The 23126-nt window shown below is 44.1% G+C and overlaps 1 protein-coding gene across 1 annotated transcript in view; it reads left to right on the plus strand.

Annotated features, from left to right (window-relative positions):
- CLNK (cytokine dependent hematopoietic cell linker) overlaps window positions 1-23126 on the plus strand; it is a 145678-nt gene that overhangs the window by 95902 nt on the left and 26650 nt on the right. The window contains exons 6-11 of the mRNA XM_034670974.1: window positions 1487-1631; window positions 2849-2955; window positions 8310-8355; window positions 19548-19573; window positions 19787-19806; window positions 20806-20916. Coding sequence (XP_034526865.1) covers window positions 1487-1631; window positions 2849-2955; window positions 8310-8355; window positions 19548-19573; window positions 19787-19806; window positions 20806-20916 — 455 coding nt within the window. The remainder of the gene's footprint in view (window positions 1-1486; window positions 1632-2848; window positions 2956-8309; window positions 8356-19547; window positions 19574-19786; window positions 19807-20805; window positions 20917-23126) is intronic.

Here is a 23126-nt window from a genome sequence, read left to right on the forward strand (position 1 = left end):
GCCAATGTCACTCTATAACTCTGGGTGATTGTATTAGTGTGTGTGTATATGTGTGTGTGTGTGTGTATCACCTAATTCAAAAATAAATTTGAAGTGGCCTCTGATATAGATATCTCCAACTAGAGAAATTACAGTATTAATGAAAAATTTTAAAACAGACTCATCATTACACTCTAAATCTAGTTAAAATCTATTATTCCACGTACTTGCTTATTTAACAAGCACACACTGAGAATCTACTATTGGCAAACAAACAAACAAAAAAACCCTCAGATATAGTTAAGGCTATAATGTAGTAACTTTAAGTCTTCAGTCTTTGACTATAAAATAATTGGGAGTCCAAAGAAAGAGTGAGTGGGCTGCCCAATTCACGTAGCGTGACTACGATTGGCTGGGAAGGAGTGAAATGCTCTCTGCCAAGCTACAAAGGAACCTAAAAACTCAGGATATGAGCCCCGGCTCCCACTATCTGCCATTGCGCTCTCTGGTTAAAAGTCAACATTATGGATGTTGCAACACAAGGAATGTCCTAGATTCTTCACCCTTCATCTTAGGCTCAGAACAATTTTAATACCTGGAGCTGGATTCTAATGTGGATGCGGCAGACGACCTGGTTCTGCCCATCAAAGGCACCTATGGCCCGTGTGGCTTTCAGAAGTCACCATTCCCAGTGTCTCTATTTGTAAAAGAAAGATCTAAGTTCTTAAACCTGTGGGCCAAACTGGGGGATGTGCATGCAAATCTCTTGTAACTGACCTGTTATTCACAGCCATGGCCATTTGGAGTCTTAGCGGAAACTCTGAGATGAGGGATCTTTCTGTATGAAAGACCACTGAGATTAGTATCGGGGCTGAAACACAGCACAATGCTGAATCCAAATCCCAACACACAGATGCAGATTCCAGAACTTCTGTGATGATGATTACATCTCCTGCTGAGTGGTACCCAAGCCATCCCCAGTGTTCAGACCTGGAGCTCATTATTGGTATATAGAAATAAAACTGAAATTTGTGTATTGACCATGTATCCTCACACCTTGCTGAATTATTAGTTTTAAAAAGTATTAGTTCTAATAATTATTAATTCTTATTTTAGTTCCTTCAAATGTTCTACATACAAGATCCCATCATCTGCAAATAGATCTCCTTTCTGGTTTGAAAGGCTCATGTGATTACATTGGACCACTCAGGTGATCCAGGATAACATGCCTAGTTTAAGGACAGCTGATGAGTAATCTTAAGTACATCCTCAGTGTCCCTTCATAGCAGCACCCAGATTATTATTTGATCTAATAACCAAAAATGGGAATAGTTGAGGACATCTACAGAATTCTGCCTACCACAAGAATTTAACTGCCCAGACCCCAGATTCTTAAATGTTTCCAGCTAAGAGAATCTGTACCACTCCTCCAGCTAGCACTGTAGCCTCTCACGTTTGTTATGACTGTACCTTCCCTTGACTCACTCAGCTGTTCCCTCCTGCTCAGGAAAGGAACTTTGCTGCGACAGTTCTGGATGGAGCGAAAGACCACAGGGATGGCGACTATGAAGACCCTGAGCTTCACATGGCAGAGGCGTGGCAATCGATACAAATTCTACCAGCCAGGCCTATAAAGGAATCGGAATATGCAGGTAACATCTGGGGTCTAAAATCTGGAAATGCACATCCACAATGCAATATAGCACAATAATTAAAGCCCCAGATTCCAAATGAAACAACTCTAGGCTAAAATCCTGCCTCTGTGGCTTCCTAGCTGTGCGGCTTGAGCAAGCCTAAAAAATTCATTTTCTCTCCCTGAAAATGGTGTTCATAATAACAGAACTTACCCTCTGAGAGTTCTTTCAAGTTCTCACCAGGGGACTTGGCACAGAGTCAGAGCCCTGTAACTACTGGTTGTTACTATCACGATGCTCTTCCCGAGTCCTACGACAACTGGTGAGCACGGCAGAGAGTGGACAGGAAGGGCTGTGGGCAGCATGGGAAATTTAAGAAAGAGTTTGCATAATGGAGTGTGGCATGCAAGGGAAGAATTTGCAACGTGGCTGACTTGTTTTATAGGTAGCCAGCGTATATACGGTCCCAGGACATGGCAGCAAAGCCAAGCTTTTTAAGAGTAAGGAAGACATGATTTCACATCCATCCTGCCTCTTTCCAACTGGGGCGCACAGGGCAGCCTCAGCGAGTTCTCCGAATTGTAGATACAGCACAGGGCTGTCAGGGAATAGAGGAAGAAGCACTTGAGATTTCGGAGGGCCTGACCCACTGGGATGTGTCTACAGAAGTTCCTTTGAAAGAAACGCCTTGTAAATAATGATGAAACTCCTTTGTTCATTCACTCAACAAGCAATTACTGAGTATCTGCCATGTGCAGTTACTGTGTTAGGATTGATCAAGTGACACAAAGATAAACAAAGCATGATCCGCATTTTCAGGAAGGTCACGGTCCAGTGGCAGATGCAGAGAGACCAACAGAGAACTAGGATAGACTACGTTAGGTGTGTCCTGTAGAAAGAAGAACCAGGGGTGGGTGTTGGTAGGCGGGATCTAGAAAGATGTGCAAAGGGTATAACATAGCAAAGGGCTTGAAGGATGAGAAGGAGTTCCGAGGGGCTGAGAGTGAAGGACACTCAAGTCCAGACTCTGGCATTCACACGTATGGACCAGGAGGAATACACGTCCTCCTCCTTGGGCTTCGATCTCCTAATCTGTCTGCTTGAAGTACAACTGCCTGCCTCATACATATGTTGTGACGATTCAATGAGTTTGTAGATGTGCACATATCTTGTAAATTGTAATGTGCTGAGTCCACATAAGGTAAGACTTTGATTTTTTTTTTCTCTTTTCACAGATACACGCTGTTTCAAGGGTGTGATGGACACTCCCCATCCCCTAGACATCAAGACCTCTGTCCCCACAGAGCGCCATCACTGGCACACACAGATGGGGCTAGAAAAAGTGAGTAAAGATTTGACCATGTGAACCAAACATGGGCAGGGCAATTCCTAGCAGCTGGGAGCTTCCCCATCTCTTGTTCCCAAGGCATCTTGCTGGTGATGAGCACGCGGAGGTCAGCAAGGTGCAGGGGAACTGGCTTGTATGACTGCTGACATCGTGGTCCTGGGGAAGGAGCGCCAAGAAGAGAGGAGAACTAGCATTGAGAAGGTGTTCTGTGTGGCATCAGGGTGGGGACTCTTCACAGGCATCGCACCTGAGGCTTGTCTCCTTTTCCAGAAGCAGAATTTGACTCAGATCTTGTTGATAATAACATGTCGTTTTGCCCAGATTGTAGGCCCAATGCCGGCAGCTGGTCACTAGGTGGCAAGAAGTAAGTCAAACCACCTCTCTTGAGCCTCTTTGTAACCTCGTCTGTAAAAGGGAACTAAAAATCCCTACCGTGCTTTACTTCAAAAGGCCATTTGGACACCACATACAAGAAACGTGTGAAAATATCCTGTAAATACAAGTGCTCTAAACATATATATGGAATTTCATTTTTAATAACCCTCTTGCTAATGTTTCATTTCCTTAATGCAGAAATACAAATGAATCACTCCTGGAGTTTCAGGGGTTTACCAGGCACGATACTATGTGACATTTTGTGTCTGTATTCTCTGTACAGACATATTTCATGTGAGAGAGTCCCTGAGTCATATATGCCTTTTTTTTTCTTTTCCTATTAAGTTCTGCTTATAAAATGATTTCCCATGTTATAAACAAGCATTAATGGCATAATCTTTTAGATATACCATACCCCATTATGGGATTTTTAATTATTTTACTTAACCATTGAGTGAAAACATTTTAAAAGCTTTGATACATATTGTGAGATTCTTTCCTGAAAAATTGCTTCAATTTACCCTCCTGGAAACCTTGTATGAGAATGTACACTTCCCAGGACTCTCACCAAAACTGGCTATTACTGTATTAATCACATTTTTAAAGGGATTTCACTGGTTTTTTTTTTTTGAATTTGTACCACACTTATTAGTGAGCATGAACTTGCTTTGAAATATTTATAGCGCATTCCTCCTTGTGCATGCTTTGTCCACATTGTCTATCTAGTTAACTTGAGGGCTTCTGTTAATATTGATAAGCAAAGGAAACTACAAATATTACCAAGCAATGTCATTTACCCAGAACACATCCAGGAGAGTTTGGGAGAACAGGATGAGAGATGAAATATTGAACACTTCTGCTTTGCACAGGCACCAAGCTAAACTTTAATCATTCGTTCAACAAATTCATTTGAGAAATATGTGTTGAGTGCTTGCCATGGACCAGACACAGTGATAAGCTCCCACATGCGTTGGTAAATAACCAAGGCCCTGTGCTCATGAAACTTATATACTGGTGGGAGGAGACTAGAAATAAATAAATAAGCAAATAAAAAAATAAATAATAGACAATATGTTAAGTGATCAATACTTTGAAAAAAATCATTAAAGCAGGGTAAGGGTAGTCAAGGAAGGTCTTCCTGAGTAGAGATGGGAATGAATGAATAAAAGGATGAATGAATGAATGAATGGCATTTAATCCTTAAAACACCCTTGCAAGATGAGCATTATAATCCCCATTTTAACAGCTCCAACTTTTATGAGCTCTTTGAGCCAGTTACTTACCTTCTCTGAGCCTTTATTATCTTAGCTATGAAATCTCATCGCTGTTAGGATAACACATACAGAGCACAGTGCCCAGCATGAAGCAGTCAGTCAACGGTTGACCTCTCCTTGAGGACGGGGACCATTTTAGCCCCAGAACCTAGCACAGTACCTAGTAAGAGGATTTCAGGAGATAGTGGTTAAATGGAGGAAAATGCACAAACTCTCAATCATTTGAACTGAATCTTGAAATATGAGTGGCTGTTTAATAGGCAAAGAGACCCAAGCTCAACTGACTTATGTCCACATGGAACCCTTTTTCAGCCTGGTCTTCAAAGTTCTCAGGTGAATATTTGCTACTGTCAGCAAGATCTGCCATTGGGGCAGCCCCCCGGGGGTTGCTGGGCAGGGAGGACACGCTTCAGGGCTCTCATCACCAGAGCATAAAGCACATTCAGGGAACAGTAAGAACTGTAGAGCAGCTGGACCAGGTGCCAAAGATACAAGTTCTGGTCTGGTTATGAAAGAATAGAGAATGTTCACCCAAAAACTTGAGCTTCCCTTTCCCCCAGAACTCACTGATTCATTCTCCTTTGCATGTAAGTATGCCTTTGTGAGAAGAATTTTTTTTTTTAAGATAATTCTCGGAGTTTTTAAAACAACTCTGCAGGAATTTAAGCCTCCATTCTTATTACTCTATATTTCCTTCATAATATCTTTGTAGTTTTCTGTTACAATACAGATTTCTTCCTTTAGCCAGATCACTTTGCAAGTGCAACTGTAACCTCAGCATGTCAAGTCAAGTGAAATCATGTGAGAAAAAGGATACGGGAGACTCGGCACAATTTTGGCCAGGGGCAAGGGCGGGGGAGTTGAATTATTAATTACGTAAGGATTTGGCCTCCATTCAGATAAGAAGTTTTAGTCTTATGATAAATGCTTGAATAATCACATTTTTATGAGACACAGATTCTGTCTTTCATTATAGCCTCATGCTCAGGAGTTAATTCTTACAAGTCTGCATTCTGCACGTTGATGTTGAGATTAAACTATCTATGAAAGGGACGTTCAATAATCCTGAGGAGAGGCCAGTTCTTACCTAGACCCCTCGGGTTGGTTACAACTGTCTTCAACCACTAAGCTTCTCCCATCTTTCCATTTAGTGAGCCTTGCTATGTACCAAACACTGTGCTCAACAATGCAGATGAAAAATGAGCCAGTGCCCCCAGTCTAATGGAGGAGGCAGCGGCCCAAACTGGCAGTTCCAATGTAATGTGAGGTGCTAAGGCAGAGGTGAGCCTGGTTCACAGAAGCTGCACCACTTAGCCCAGCGAAAGGCTTTTGAGAAGCCTTCTGGAGGAAGCAAGGCAAAGTGGTCTTTGCCACATCGTTGCACGGTCGGTCATCAGTGGTTCTCATCAGGGACCATTCTGCCCCCTAGGACCAAGGGGGAGTGCTACTGACTTCTAAGGATGGGGGAGAGGGATGCTGCTAAAATGACTACTATGCTCAGGGCAGCCCCCACAGCAAGGAATTATCCAGCCCCAGCTCTCAATGGTGCTGAGGTTGAGAAATCTGTGTTATAATGTGTTATAATATGTTAGGAGCTCTGACCTGTGTGCATGTCTGAGTCCTTTAAAATTCAAGCTCTTATTCCTCTTTTTCCCTCAGAATATTTATTTGTGCCCACTATAAATATTTATCTGACAGAAAATGGGAGCAGCCCCCTTGGGAGGGGTAGAAAATATTCGCAGCCCTGGGATCCTCTGCTAACACCATCAGGGGGCACTTAGTGCTGGGGAAGGTGCAGGGCAAAGAAGCTCCTGCACACAAAAGGGCCAAATGGATCCGAACGTCCAAAGACACCAATTTGGCCACCAAAGGGGAAAAGTGCAGGAATGCTGAGGAAGCCCCATCCCTAGCTCCCAAGCACACAGGGCCCATCTAAGACAGAGACAAGAGAGAACCTCTCTCCTGCTCCTATAACCAGGCTAGCAGTGGGAGGCGGGCATGAGCATTGAGAGACCTCATCTGTCAGGCAGATACACAGAGAAGGCTGAAAGCTGAGGGTGCAATAGAACATTGCACCCCAGCCTCCACAGAGTAACCCTGAAGGAACCGGAAGCTGTAAAGGAGGCTAGAGCAATGACAATGTCAAAATGACACTCAACTATTGCTAGACTGATGGACCATCAGAAGAGCCACATATATTCCAGGCATATACTGTGGTTCAGTGTTCCACAGAGGAAAAGAAACAGACATTGAGCATCACAGGGTAAGAAGTAACAGGGATCCAGTGACCCTCCCCCCCCCCACCCATCCACCCTGGCTACCTCAACTTGATGCCAATAAAGGGTAATGCTATGACCTATATTAGTCAGGGTTCTCTGGAAACATAAGAATAGATGATATAGATAGATAGATGATAGATGATATAGATAGATAGATAGATAGATAGATAGATAGATAGATAGATAATAGATACAGAGAGACATAGAGACACAGAGACAGAGACATAAAAGAGTGATTATGTTGGCTCCATCCTATGATCTGCCATCTGAAGGCTGGAGCTCCAGGAAAGCCAGTGGTGTAAGTTCTAGTCTGAGTCCAAAACCCCTGAGAACCAAAAGAACCAATGATGTAAATTTCAGTCTAGGGCAGGAGAAGACCAATATCTCAGCTCAACACTCAGGTACAGAGACAAATTCTCCTTTCCTTTGCCTTTTTTATTCTATTCAGGCCCCAATGGATTAACTGATGCCCACCCACATTGGGGGGGGGGGACCATATGCCTTACTCAGTCTACTGACTCAAATGCCAGTCACATCTGGAAACACCTTCACAGGCACACCCAGAAATAATGTTTCACCAATTACCTGGGCACTCTGTGGCCCTGCCAAGTTGAGACATAAAGTTAACCATCATAGACCCCACTGCTGTCCTAGGCTTAAAGGCTTTCAAAAATCCTTTCAAAAAGGATATCTTCATTTCCTTCTTCACCCTCCTGCCTAGCAAGTGTAGAACCCTTAATGGTTGACCAATGCCTTTAATAATATGAATAACGACAGCTAACAACTCTTAAGCTTTATTGGTGCCGTTCCCTGTTTTAGGCACCTTGCATGGTGTGTCTCTTGTAATTGTCCCATCCTCAGGATGTACCAGTACTTTTGTTACCTTAATTTCACAAATGAGGAAACCGAGGCTCAGGTTACGTGACTTGCCACGTTCTCATAGCCAGCATGTGATGAAGGTGAAATCCCAATCGGGCACCCACACGAGGCCACACTCTCATCTGCCTGCTTGATCACTGTCATACACTTGACCACGTATATTGGTTTTCATAATAACTCAAGGATCTGAATTGACTAGTTTCCCTATTAAAAGATTAAAAATTTAAGGCTTATAATACGGCAAATGCCTTTGCAAAGTTTCACTGCAATAAGAGGCAGGACTGGATCTCAAACGCAAGTATTTTTATGCCAAATACAGTCCGAGGCCGCGACACTGGTCACTGGCGCGGTGGTTCACATATTTACGTTTATTTACGTCCATTGAGTGACTGCTGGTTATACACATATGGTGATTCTCTAAGAATGATGAGTCCAGGGACTTATGTCTTGACCCTGGGGAGTAACCATACAGAGTGGCAATACATTCGATGGTATCACAGTCATAGCTGAAGAGATAATGGTGCCATGTTGTCTTCCACAGGTGGACAAACCCATTTCCAAGGATTCCAGAAACCAACATGTTAAAGGTAAAGTCAAGTCACAAAGTTTGACATGCAAGGATATTTCTTTGCTTCCAAGAACTTTGCTGGTGGTCACAGGTTATCTTTGTTGGTGGTTACAGGTTATCTTAAACAGGGCGATCTATTGGCCTGTCCTTCACGAAATACCTACTTTTGGAAAGGCTCTCACACATCCTATGCCTTTTTATCACCTTACCTTATTGATGAAGAAATTGATTGTGATAATTCATATTCCATGGCTGTGCGATTTCAGAAAGGAATTGCTTTGAAACATATGGGTTGCATTAAATATATAACTAAGTTATTTCTCCAAGCATATCCCCAGTAAAATCACAAGATAGAAATCTAATTTTAAAACGTTGATTAATTCATATGAAAACAGATTTTGAAAGCTTTAGGCAAAGCAACTCAATTTGGAGATGAAGATACAGGTAGGAAGCTGAAAGGAAATAATCAATTTCAGTAGTGCTGGAAGCACAAATGGAGGAGAGCCAAAGAAATTTAATTGGATCATACACATTATAGCTCCTCTCATCATCTCCCCCATGCTCCATCTTCTTTCACAATGTCCTATTGGAAAAGATGGCAATGATTTACACCTCCCAGTACTTGAAATATATCAAATTCATCCTTTATGGGTCTAATGCTATATTCTATAACATAGTATTAACATCACATTTTCTTTAATGGGAAGGTGTAACAGTTAGGGTCCTAACAGGAAACAGAATGGGGCACCCAAATTAGTATGACTTAAGGAAGTTTATTTACAAAGGAACCATTTACTGAGGAGGGGGGAGGGATGATGTGGGAACTGGGGCTAAGAGCAGTGGCGCTGTCACCACCCCTAGGCCCAAAGGGATAAGGGGACAATTACAGAAAACCAGAAGAAGCACACCACCTTGAGAGGAGGGACACCACAAGCCCAAGTGAGCCTCATGGAGGGGAAGCCAAAGGAACACATGCCCACCAACTTCCCTCTCCAACCTGCCTCTGAATTCCTGCAGGCGCGACCCAATGACCAAACCCAACCAGAAACCAAAGGGCAGGGTGGTCAATATGTGGTCCATGCTGGTTGGTCCCCAGGGATGGAGAGTGGGTTGGAGCAGGATGGAGATGGAGGACGATGGAGGGGCCTCCAGGGGCACAGAGAAAATCCCCACAACAGGAAGCATGGTGGAAGGAGAAATCAGAGTAGCCAAAACACAGGCTCGGCCCCTCCCTGACTGTGTGACCTTAAGTCACCTAACCTTTCTGGATCTCACTTTCCTTCTCTTCAAAGTGTGAAGTGGGTAGGGTTTTTATGACTATTCATTCAGTTCAGGAGCATTCAGAGAGGCAGGAAAATCTAGCTGTTCTCAAGTCCTTCCTCCTCTCAGTCCTGTGCAGACTCGTCTGTCTTCCTTCCATACCACCCCCAAACCCCCCAAAATAGCAGCTTCCAAATCAGTGCTTCTTTAGTCTTTAAAATGCCGGTACGTTCAACGTACAAAGCACTAGATTCAGAGGTCTTCTCCACGAACTCATGTGTTTAGTCTCTGGAAACCTGGTGAATTATGTAGACAAAGTATTTTCACACCTCTTGACAGAGAAAGAGACCAGAAGCACAGAGGGATCCCAGATCAGACCTTCATCATTTGATACACAAATGTTCCACATCATTCCAGAACCTTCACAGGCACTTGTTGAGAAATGAGTCCTGGAGAGAGAGCAAACAAGAAGTGGACAATTTCTTCCTTTTTTATGGTTCACCATAGACATCCAACTTCACTTCCTTGATTGCAGAAGCTTCTTTGACCGTTATTCTACATGTCAACCTGTCTGCTGGTCTATTAAGATGCTTCTAATCCCCATTCCAACATGTATGTTGGGGGAGCACTTCCCCCCCACACCTCCAAACAGTCCTCGGGCTCCAGCTGTGTCTACGACTCAACCCAATTCTGATACTATCCACCCAGCATCAGATTCCACAAGTTGAGGGCTCAGTCCTACAAGACTGACCCCCCTTCAGATGCCAGTCACAAGCCCAGATTGTCACCCGTGCTTCCGACAGACCGGCGCTAGATTGGAGGTTCCAATGACCATCCCCCCTTCTTAGGTTCCAATAATTTGCTAGAGAAGCTCACAGAACTCAGAGCCACATTTTACTCACTAGATTACAGTTTATAACAAAGGGATATAAGTCAGGAAGAGCCAGATGGAAGACACGCACAGGATAAGGTATGCAGGAAAGGGTGTGGCGCTCCGGTGCTTCCTGTATCTCCAACCCAAAAGCTCTTGGAACACCTACCTTTTCCGTTTTTACGGAAGCTTCATTACGTTGGCATAATTGATGAAATCCCTGGGACCTGACAAGTGAACTCAATCTCAAACTTCTCTCCCCTCCTGGGGGTGAGTGTGGGAAGTACAGAAAGTTCCAGCTCTCTAGTCACATGGTAGACTCCCCCACCCCACCATCCTCAGGTGCAGTCCAAAAGTCACCTCCTTAACATAAGAAAAGACACCTTTATAGCTCTCACCACTTAGGAAATTCCAAGGGATTTCAGGGCTCTGTGCCAGAATCCTGGAGATGAGGACCAAATATATATGTCTTATTATAAATCACAGTATCAAAACTATCCACACATATATTTATCTATACTTTGCCTGAGCTCACAAAGATATTGAGGTAGTTAACAAAAACTTACATAGTAAAATAGAAGAAAATAAAAATAAAATCCTAGGATAAATCTAGGTAGACTATAACATTAAGGCAAAGATAAAATTCAGGACCCTCAGGTACACATCACGACATTCTATTAAAATTAAATTACTGGCTCACCTCTCAGCTTTCTGGTAGTCTAAGCGAACAGGGGATCATGCTTCTTTATGTGGTACTAATTGCCCATAATAGAAAAGCAAACTCATTCCTAAGAAAGCACAACAAGGACGTATCTTTCAGAGTTATGCCAATGCTGTCAATTTTGCCGCGAATGTAGGCTGGTATACGGGGACCATGGCTGCAAAAATATGACTGTTTTTGAAAAGGAGCCCCCCACGGAGACTGCATACAGGACATCAGTGAATGCAGAGAGCTCCCAGAATTGAGGCTTGTAGGGAGTAGGGGGTGGTTGCATGGAAAACTTCTTCAGCAAGAGTTATTCTCTTTACATCCTCTCTTCCTACACTTCCCTAATTGATGGTTCTCCATCACCCCCTAGAGCTCTAAGGAACCACACAGAGAAGGAAGCTCAAAGGGGCGAAATTAATATGAATACCCCCATTTTTAGGATCAGGCATCTTGCTGGAGAATGCTTGAATGATTTATGTGTTTATTACAAAATTCTGTATTTTTGATGCAAACACATTCTCAGATAATTTATTCATTCTCACAAAATGTCATGGAAAAAAACATATCGGTGGTTCAGCAATGACAGAATTTTATGGCGATATTTTTCATCAAGTTGAGCAGTTATAGATTTATGTTAATGTACACTTCATGTCATTTTTCTTGTAATCGTATTCTGACATTATCTGGAAACTGTCAGATTTCAAGACCTTATCTTCCCTGAAGCTTGGGGTTTTTTTTTTAATTCTAAAAATGGGTGAAAGTTTATTTGGGGGCAATTTCTATATAATACAGTAATATAACTTGTTTATGACAAGCCATTAGCACTCACCCAAATCCAGAAAAAAACTGTCTTCTTTTCAGAGAAGGAGAGCTATAATGTTCAAATATAGTGTGGCTTAGCTTCTTAATGCTGAGAATAAAGGATGTTAAAGTGAATTTCTCTTTGCCTCAGATGTGAACCAAGCACAGACTGTGAACCAATTTTCTTTGATGTGACAAGCATACCATATGCAAGAATGAATTTATAACGAAATACAATAAACTACCCAAGAAAAGAAAGAGAATTATGCACAGGTGACTGAACGTGTACATCCAAGAACACGAGCTTGGTTGAAAAGAAGCAAAACAGAATTCCACGTAATGCTGTCAAAAGGCCTTTCTTCTCCTTTGCTTTTAGAGGACTTGGGATGCCAACAAAATTAGAATCAGAAATGAGTTTGAGTTAATCTTTAACTCCCTCATTTTATGCAAGGAAATCTAGCAAGAGAAGTGGCTCACTCAAGGTCACAGAGACCAGAGCCTAGACTGGAACCCAAGGTTTTTGTCAACGATGGCAAGGTTTCCAGGGTTTTGCTGTATTTGCTAGTATCTAAAATCCATTCTGCAAACTCCCCCTCCTGTTCCCTGTTATCCCACGCATCCAAACTCTGCAAGGTTTAGTGCTGGTTATGAATTGATGGGCGATACTGTCCCCTAGTGGCAGAATATGGCAACACAGAACATCGCAAAAATGATGGAATTTGGCAACCTGTAGACTGTATTTTAAACAAAAATAACAAGCCTTGGACCACAGAGAGGATCAGAAATAAATTTAAGATTATTCTCCTATCATTTTAGATTTAAATTTATTTCAGACACAACCCATGGCTCAAAAGCAACAGAAGTTGATGTTATAAATGTGTTATAAATGTTATAAATTTTATAAAAAGTCCTCATTAATAGGACTACAGGAAAGCATTTTGTCTCCCCATCACACACAGAAAATAATAAGGCTCAAAGAAAAGGAAGGGCATCTGATAAGTGCTCGTTTTAACAAATATGGTTTTATGAAAGAGAAATATAAAGTAGCCACAGACAAAGGAACCGAAAACAAGGGAGTTGGCACACTGTGTGATAGCTGCCAGGGTAATGGGGCACTTTGTTTAAAATTACTTGTTCCAGGCACTGAATAGCATAAGACCTTAGACCATGGGGAGCCCACAGTCTGGTCCAGTCAACACTAAGTGTTCTGGGAACTCAACAAAGTACATACTTAACTCTGCCTACAGGGAGAATTGTGTGCCCCAGGAAGGCTTCACAGAGCAAGGGACATTGGACTGAGATGGGAGACAATGACCTCATGGGAAGTGAAACATGACTTCTGATGGTCAGAAACAGCCAAAATGTGGTTGCATGCATGTGAGACCTGGGGACTTGGAGCCCTGGGTTCACATCCCAGCACCACTGCTTTCCAAATAAGAAAACTCCAAGGATCGTAACTCCTCCACGTTAGTCTCCATTTCTCTAGAATGGAGAAGATACCCGCTATACCATACGATATCTGTCTGTTTGAAAGGTAAGAACCAGTGAAAACCTATAGCATCGTCATTGACACATGGCGGACCCTCCAGGGAGGGCTACTGAACTGACCAGGGTCACAGGGTTCTGGGCTCCCTCTGACTCTTGCCTTTCTCGCAGCCCTCGGGCGTCTCCCTGACTCTCTATGCTAAACCCATTTCATGCTCTATCCAGTCTGGTGTTCAGCACACAAAATAAATCTTGTAGATGAATGTAAAAAGCAAGCTAGCCTCCTCCATCACAGGGATCAACGTCTATTGAACGTTGTTTTCCCTACAGCAAACACATAGCCCTGTGTTGCACGCATAGTGGATGCATAATAAATATTTATTCAACCAAGTCTAAAATTTAGCCCCTTTTAATAGAGTATTCAGTCAGCATCGCCCGGTGTCACTGGACCACCTAGAGACAACCCTTTGACCCTCAGTCATGCACCCCCACAAGGTGGGGGCCTGAAGAGGCGCAAGTCAAGAGGCCTGGGTTGCTCGCTTCTGGTCCCATCTCTTTCTCTGCTTCTAAATCTAGGCAAATGATATTCCCTCCCCGGGCCTTAGTATCCCATCTGTAGAAAGACAACAGAACACAATGGTGTCTAGCACTTCGTGAATCCATGGCTATTGTTCAGGCATACAAACCCACCCACCCCACTGCCCATGTCCCCCCCTGAAGTCTTAGTCCTTCACGTGCCCTGCCTGCCCTTCCTCCCTCCATTCCCTGAGACAACCAGGTCAGCGGAGAAGACCTCTCCCCAGGTTTGTTTGGGGAAGATGCTCCTATCCCACATCGATCCCTAACCCCAACACGCAGCTGTCGAAGTGCATGGTCAAGTGCGGGCTGACATACATGCCGCTGAGACTGCACTTTCTGACCTGATCAGAGCAGTCGCTAGAGAAGGTATGTCCCTCTCAAATCCATGGTTTTGCCTAACTTACTCTCTCCCTGCTCAACCCAAAGAACGGTGTCAGCAATTTCTTATTCGAATTAATTTCTGAACGCTTCAACGGACTTGGAGAGGTTTCTTAAAAGGGGCCTTGTCTAATGTACATTAGCCACTTGGATTACAAGTTGCTTCTTTACGTTCTTCCGTCATTAATCATCAGGACACGCAGTCCTAATGGTCCTCGGCCATATATCATAAAACTCTTAGACACGATAAATGCTGTGACTGAGCCCAGTTTTATCCATTTTTGTCCGGAGTCTGTTTCTCTAATTACAGAACATGACGCCGACGGTCTATGTCCGAAGTGCTGGTCTTCACGATTTTATTTCATAGATAAAGGGTATGGCCTATATTTAACACAAATCGAATGGCAGCTAAGAGAAAAACAGGTATTATATTATTTAATTCTAACGCCACCCAGGGAGCTAGGCTTCATGATCTGCATTCTATAGACACAGAACTGAAAGCAGAGAACGTCTGCGTGATTTGCCCACAGTCGCTCAGTAAGTGACAGAGGAGGGAATAGAACCCCACGTGAGTGATTTCAAAGATCCCATTTGTTGCCACTCTATTGTGCCTTTGCTCCTCCTATCAAGAAACACATTCTTGGACCCTGCATATCTTTGTCCCTCCGTTTAAGTCACAGATGAGGATTCCGAAGCCCAGAGAGGCCAATCATTCAGCCCGTTAGGAGTAGCGCCAACACCAGCTCACAAGCAGTGGTAAATGTCTGGAAACAGATCTCTGAGGGGAAAAAAAGTATGAGAAGAAATTTGGAGCGCTGACACTATCCTCCTTCCAGATGTACTATAAAGTTCCAGTAATCAGGACAGTGCGGCACTGGCGAAAGAACAGACCAATGAATCAATGGAGCAGAATAGAGAGCCCAGAAATAGACCCATATATCGTCAGCTGACCTCTGACAAGGCAGCAGAGGCAATCCAATGGAGTGAAGAGTGTCTTTCCAACAAATGGTGCTGGAACAACTGGGCATCCTCTTGTGAAAAAAAAAAAAACTATAATAATAATCTAAACACAGGCCTTACATCCTTTACAACAATTAACTCAAAATGGATCAGAGACCTAAATTAAAAAGTCAAAACTATAAAACTCCTAGAAGATAACACAGGAGAAAACCTATATGGCCTTGGGTGATGCCTTTCCAGATACAACACCAAAGGCACAATACATGAAAGAAATCGTTGATGAGCTGGACTTCCTGAGAATTACAAACTTCTGCTCTGGGAAAGACAATGTGAACAGAATAAGAAGACAAGTCACAGACCTGACAGACCTGTAGAGAATATCCTCAAAAGACACATCTGAGAAAGCACTGTGGTCCAAAATATGCAAAGAGCTCATAAAACTCAACAATAAAAAAAACGCACAGTCCAGTTAGAAAGTGGGCCAAAGATCTCAACAGACACATCTCCAAAGAAGATATACAGATGGCAAATAAGCATATGGAAAGATGTTCACCATCATACATCAACAGGGGAGTACAAATTAAAACAATAATAAGAGACCACAACACAGCTCGGAGAATGGCCCAAAATCCAGAACGCTGACAATGCCACATGCTGGCAAAGATGTGGAGCCACGGGAACTCTCATACATTTGCCGGTGGGAATGCAAAACAGCACAGCCACTTGGAAGACCCTTTGGCAGTCTGATAGAACTGAAGTGTACGTGAAATAATTTATTTTTATTTATTTATTTGTTAATAATGGCTCTGCTTAACAACTGCATTGCAAAATTCCTAAAATCTAGCAGCAGGCTTTGTAAGCTGCACAAGGTGCTCCAACACAAGCACAAACGGGGCTTGAGAGACTTTCTTCTACAGGACGCAGTGCTTCAAAGTCCCAGAACCCTGAGGTTGACCATTTCTTCGTGGTTTCTCCCCTGACACGTCGTGCAGGTCACAGTCAAGCCCCATCTAGCAGATTCTAAAGCCACGCTGTGCTCAACTCACCCCATTACCTCCGAATCAGCAATAAATTTTGCAGCGGACGTGAAATCAATCTCCTTGCAGAACCAGGAGCAAATGAGGACACTCTGTGGGCGGACGGGGCTAATGACACAGATGGCCACCAGATGGCGAGCACGCCAGCCTCCTCCCCGTGAAACCCACTTGATTGAATTTCAAGAAGGGAAGGAGCTTGGAGAACAAACGTTTGGGTCTTCTGATGGGACGGAAAGGGAACTTTTCCGAGCATTTGAGAATATCTGTGTACTTCATAAGGAGAGTAAATTGTCATTCCGCCCCCCTCTAATTTTCCATCACACAGTAAGCTAGTTAACGGGGTGCATTACAAGCCACGTACTTGAAGCACATTAGCCCATGAATTCCACACACGAAATCCACTGAAGGGTGAGTAACCATTTCTCACTTTTCCAGATGAGAAAATTCAGCCATGCCTCAATCCATTTGCTTATTTCATAAACATTTATTGAGCACCTGCTATGATCCTGCCCATGGTAAGTAGCAGAATCAAGACTCAAACTCCAGAAACTCTGCTCCATATCTCATCTTCCCCCATTATCCCAAATACATGAGCTGCTGTTACTTTATTGAACAACCTGCCCCCAACACAAAGCTGGTTGGATTTTATGAATTATCACAGCACGACATGGTACTTTGCCTATATGATTCAGTTTTCTGGCTTGTAGGATTCTTGAAATTCACTCTCACCCACTAGTCTGTAGGATTTCAATTATCTAAGCAACAAACAAGTGAAGCTCGACCGCATAAGTGATTGCTAATAGACATATTTGACATAACCGAAATCCGCTGCTGTTACTGATGACATCACATACAAAATTTTCTAAGGGGGGGATTAAGTGATGCCAGAGAAAATGTCCTGTGAAGACACAGGACACATGAACAGTGTATCCAAAAGATGCGCCATGTTTAAGACAAGCTCTTACCACAGCCTACAAGACGGCAGGTGATCTGGGCCCTCCCCTACTCCGCGACCACCACTCAAGCTGTACCTCCCTCTTGTTCCTCTCACCTCAGGGCCTTTGCACTTTCTCTTCTGTCAGGAACCTCCTGCCCACACAGACACATGATGGGCTCCCTCACTTTCCTTGGGTCTCTGTTCTCATCACCTAACCAGAGAGGCTTTCAGGGATCTGCTTAAAAAATGGTCACCCTGTTCCCCATCTCTCTTGCATGACAGATGGAGAACTCTTGACATGCTCCTGCTCTCTCTATGGCCCTGCTTTCTCCCTCGCTCTGTCACATTTTCCTTTGGAGCACTTGTCATCACCTGTCGTTGTCATCGTATACTTTTGTTTTCTATGACCTGCCACCAAAATGTAAGTTACATGGGAATAGCAACTTTTGTTTGGGTATTATATTCCCCAACACCTGCATCAATAAATATATTACAAATGAATCCACGCCTGACATATACTACATGCTCAGTAATAAACCAATGAATAAAAGGAAGATAGATGTCCTTTTCTGAGCTCAGCCACTGAAGCAAACAGGATAGATATCTCTGAAACGATAAATGGAATGTTCCTACGGAATCCCAGATACTCAGTCTCTTTATTGAATTTTTTTTTCCAGTAAATTGAATTGATCCCCTGTAGATATAGCTGTAGCTATGAAGAAAGGCCTCGTAGAAAGCCGATGTCTAGCTTCACGGGGAAAGGCATCAATATGAGCAGAGACAGTCCACCGGGGAGCTCTGGGGGTGAAGCTAACGTACGACAAAGTGAGACAAAGTCGATCTTACGTTTTCTGACCTGGTGCCTTAAGAGGGCATCATGTGGTCTAAGCTCTTTGGAAATACCACTGAAATAGCCAAAGACCTCACATTAACTACATTGCGGCTGTCATTGAAATCCGTCCCGGATATATATATATATATGTATTTTTTTTTTACAATGCCTAGAACAGCTACGATTCCTGTTTGCCATTAATGTGTGAGTGTATGCAGAGAAATCCAGTCTATTTAAAAATGTTTTCCAAAAACAAAATATGAAGATTGGTAATTTTGCTCGCTCAACTAATTATTTTAGACCCGGAAGAGCCCTTGAAATCATCCAGACAAGTGTTTGTTGTGTTGTGTTGTTCTGGACCAACCGGACTTTCCCCCCAAAGAAATCTGGAAGCAGACGAAGTCTCCTGCGACACGGGACGATGAGCCAGGAACCAGCCCCCTAGCCCTCCTGCTCCTTACGAGACCCCAGGGGAGCCCAGGGCGCCCCTCAGAGTGCGGTTAAACACCACGGAGCCAGTGCGGCCTCGTCGCTCCCCACACAAGGAAACGAAGCGCGTGGAGACCAGTGATCAGCCCAGGGTGAAGTCATCTCTTGACAGGAGCCAGGAGTTCTCTTACAGGAGTTCTCTTACAGATCAGTGAACGTTGCCTTCTCAAGGAGGCTTTTTCTGGCACCCCGGACCAACTTAAATCTCCCGTGTGTCCCTTTAATACCATGACCCTCTCTCTGAAATTCTCAGGATTTAATAGTGTTTCCAAGGCACATTTGCGTTCTTATGTATAAACCCTGTGGTGACGGGGACAGTGTCTCACCCTCCTCATTGCGTCCCCGGAACCCAGACCTTGGCCTGGAAACCGAGGCATAAGCACCTTAAAGGGAAGGCCGTGCTGTCTTCGTATCCCGGCGCTGGTACTGTGTTTAGCTCAGAATAGCAGCCCAATAAATGTCCTGGAGTAGAATCAAATTGTGGAAATTAAACTATCTGAGAGTCAGGAAAAGCCCCCCTGACCTTCATTCAGGCTTTTCTAGGGTTGAGTGGTCTTGAGCAATTGTCCTACCTAGTTTGTCCTTGCTGTGGTCTAAAATAACAGTTGGATTTGGGAGTCTTAGAAAACCCTTCCATCTGGAAAATTCTGTGATGCTATTTTCCTCAGTCTTCACTTCCAGAACAAAGGCCAGGATCGAATGAGATCACATCACTAGTATTATTAGGTCCTGGGTACCTAATAAGATCTCAACAAACCTTAGTTGACTTTATCATCAAGATTATTCAAATGGGAATGATTTCCATTCTAACATATGGAAAACTAGCTCAATGACATTTTCCATAAACTCACAGCTCTTCCTCTTCTGTTACAGGAGACAGACCCACAAAGGGAAACAAGGTAAGAGAAATCATTAAAATGTGTCTGTTATCCACTCTTTATTTTAGAAGCACGGGGATGTAGACAATGTAAAGGCTTAGATATCCCTTGAAAAATATACCCCAGACATTTGGTTGGGATTTGTCATTTCTATTTGTAAGCCCCAAAATTGTTAAGCATTAGTTCTGCTCAGAGAACAATAAATTTAATTTCTGATTCTCTTTCTTTCTGCAGACTCCTTTACCACCTCCTCGGTAAGACACCTAAAATAGAAATTGTATTTTGCTACGCACTTAAATGATTGGTTCCAGAATTTGAAAAGCTCCAGAATTTTAAAAAAGAAAAACACGAACAATTGATGTGGAAAAACTAAGATGAGCTGGCCAGTGACCAAGGTCGAACAAGCCAGCCGCTCCACGTACCTTCACTCATCCGTCTGTGATGCTCTACTCCCCGTCCTTTCCTGTTTCTTCCATTTAGTACAGAAGCCCCCAGACAGTACCGGCCCTAGGAAATGCCTTCAGGAACTTACAAAGTATAGGCCTATATTTCTATATGCACAGGGATTTTTCTACCTAGTATATATAGAAATACTACTACTCTCCTATTACACATATGCACGGTGACAGCCACAGCCTTGACTTCTCAGGCTCTGGGTGAGTCCGTCACTCTGCTGTCCTACTCAGGGCCCTGAGAGGACCCCCATCACAGTGAACCACCCTTGCTGGTAACCTCTCATGCCCTCTCTCTCTCTGCCACCCTGGGGGATTTGTCTTGAGCATAGACCACGTCTTTGCTCTCAGAATCTCCAGCCTCCACCAACAGTGCCTGATACACTTTACAAACGAGTGAATGGCGGAATAAACGGGTGAGTGAGACATTCATGGACTTTCAAACACGTTCCTATTTCTTTGGGGCGTTTCAAGAGCTCACACCTTTCAGTCATCATCAATCTTAGACGGGGGGCATACTGAGAAATCTATGATGCTCTGGAAAAAATGACATCACACACTCTGGAACACGGAACCAGACCAAAGAGCACGTTGTAGGGAGGGAGCTTTAGGGTCACAAGAAGAATGACTAGAGTATTCTGATAATCGCAGCTACCTGAAATGGATCAGGTTGCCCTGTCAAGCAGCCAACACCCCAAAATGGATTTCCCACCCAAAGCCAGGGACACAGAGGGCAGGGCGAGCTGAGGACCTACCTGCCCAGCAAACCTTCTCAGACTCTCACTGTGACTCTTCCCACAGGCCACCTGCCACTCTTCCAAAGAAGTACCAGCCCTTGCCCCCCCAGCCAGAGAGCAGCCGGTCACCCCTCCCTCAGAGGCTCAGCTTTCCCGACGTCCAGAAAGGGCCCAGGTGACAGGTTTGGTGGTGTTGCTGGTGAAATGCCCAGGGAGGCTGGTGGGCTCTGGAGGGTGAGGGGGACAACGGGGTTCTCAGGAAACAGGTTCCCTACTGTGCTGGGAGGAGGCAATGATGCCTGGAGGGAAAATACCCTTAGAAACCTGCACTTTGATTCTTTAACAGAAAATATGCCTTCTCGGGGTGCCTGAGTGGTTCAGTCGGTAAAGTGTCTGCCTTCTGCTCAGGGCATGATCCCAAGGTCCTGGGATCCAGCCCCACATGGGGCTCCCTGCTAAGCGGGGAGCCTGCTTCTCCTTCTCCCTCTGTTTCTCCTCTTGCTTGTGCTCTCTCTTTCTGGATTGCTCGCTCTTTCTCTGTCAGATAAATAAAATCTTTAAATACACACACACACCTTCTTTGTAATGAAATGAGTTATTGAAACCAAGGCTCACTTGAGACCTGAATTGTTATTGAAAAAAATGTTAAGTGCCAGAAAGGAATCAGGACTTTTTATGTAAAAAACGAAAGGGGTTCAGGCTATTTGCAGACCAATACCGTCCCCCAGTTTCTCACCACCCGGGCTGTGGGAATATAACGGCGTGTGAAAACCCATTTGTCAAAAATGTTATTGTCATTTTGACAAATAATTGAAAAGCCAACTCTCTGGCATTAAGCTGACGACAGAGCCCCATTCCCATACGTGTAGGACATCTGGCAACCGGCAACAATCGCGAAATGTAACAAATGCGAATAGACCCTTTTCCCCCCAAGAGAGTTTGCATTTCCAAAATTTCCTCATTTTAGAAGTCAGAAAAGAGATTAACATTTCTCTCTTGCTCCTGCACAGAATGCATGACGCTTTCTTACTGCGAGCTTGAATCAGCAGCCTGGAGCACAAGACATGAGTCAGTAAGCACTTTTCATAGATACAGAAATTCAAAGTATCAGGCACGTTTTGAGCTTCCGTGGAAAACCCCGTCATCCTGGTTCTGATGGGGAATGCTGAAGAGCCTAAAATGCCATTTCCCCCTTATTTTTCTGGCAAATGCCTCTTCATCTCTTCATCCTTCGCAGCCCCACACAAACACACGTCCTCTAGGCAGCAACCCTCCACCTCTCCCCCCTGCCATTTCCCCTGGTCTGCTGGCTTCTCCACTGGCCTTGCAGCGTGGGGAGGGACACAAGCTCTCAGGTGCCGATTCCAACTGCCCCAGTTGAAATCTAGGTGCTCCTTCTTATGAGCTGGCAGACTGGGGGCAGCAGTTCTCGGCTGGAGGTGACTAGCCCTCGGGGAAATCAGCAGTGTCCGGAGATGTATTTTGTTTACAAAGAGTCAGGCGGTGGGAACGCTCCTGGCGTCTGATGGGTAGAGGTCAGGGATGCCGCTAAAGGCCCTGCAGTGTACAGGACAGCCCTGTGACAGAGGATAATGATCCCTCAAAGGTCAATAGCCCTCAAAGCTGAGAAAGTGCTTTAGAGCAAATGACCAACCCTCACCCAGCCCTCGCCCTTGGGCGGTAACATGAAGATAACAGTAATACCTACCACCCACCTCATGGGCTAACGTGAGAATTAGACAAGATGAATCATGCCAAGCACTCAGCACTGGCTGCCCACCACATAGCGGTGACCTTGAGCCCTTTCCTGTTGGTGTTTTTGACCATCCCCCACCCCGTGTAATCGTTTGGAAAATTGTTTGTAAAATTTTGTCTGTTCCACCCCAAAGGGGGGACTGACTCATTTGATGTGCATAGTTCCCAGCACAGTGTCTGTCTCGTACGTAGTACACCTTCAATACACCTGTATTTCCTTCTGCAGTTTCCAAAGGGTCCCAGCCAGACTGGGAGTCAGCAAATTTGCTCAGTTTTGAGTTTTAGTTTCAAAGCTTGAGAGACAGGGAAGCAACAACAGCCAACAACAGACCATCAAATCCATGAGGTGGTGTCTACAGAATCGAAAACATAAAGTGTATCACCCCTGAAAATAGTGACCAAATAGTGTAATATGTTCAGAACTGGTCAAAACTGAGGGAAGTAAGGAGACAGAACATAGGAAGAATAAAATATCAGAGCTGATGAGGTTGTGCAGTGCGGGGAAAGAAGAGGATTTTCTCTTCCTTCCGTTGCTTCATGCTGGAAAGCACAGGTGTTGGGACCCAGCAGAAGGGGGTTTGGATCCCAGCTGAGCCACTTCTGGAGGCATTATCTCGCAAAGCTCTTAAA

Source organism: Ailuropoda melanoleuca, chromosome 11 (assembly GCF_002007445.2).
Source record: "Ailuropoda melanoleuca isolate Jingjing chromosome 11, ASM200744v2, whole genome shotgun sequence".
Classification (NCBI taxonomy): domain Eukaryota; kingdom Metazoa; phylum Chordata; class Mammalia; order Carnivora; family Ursidae; genus Ailuropoda; species Ailuropoda melanoleuca.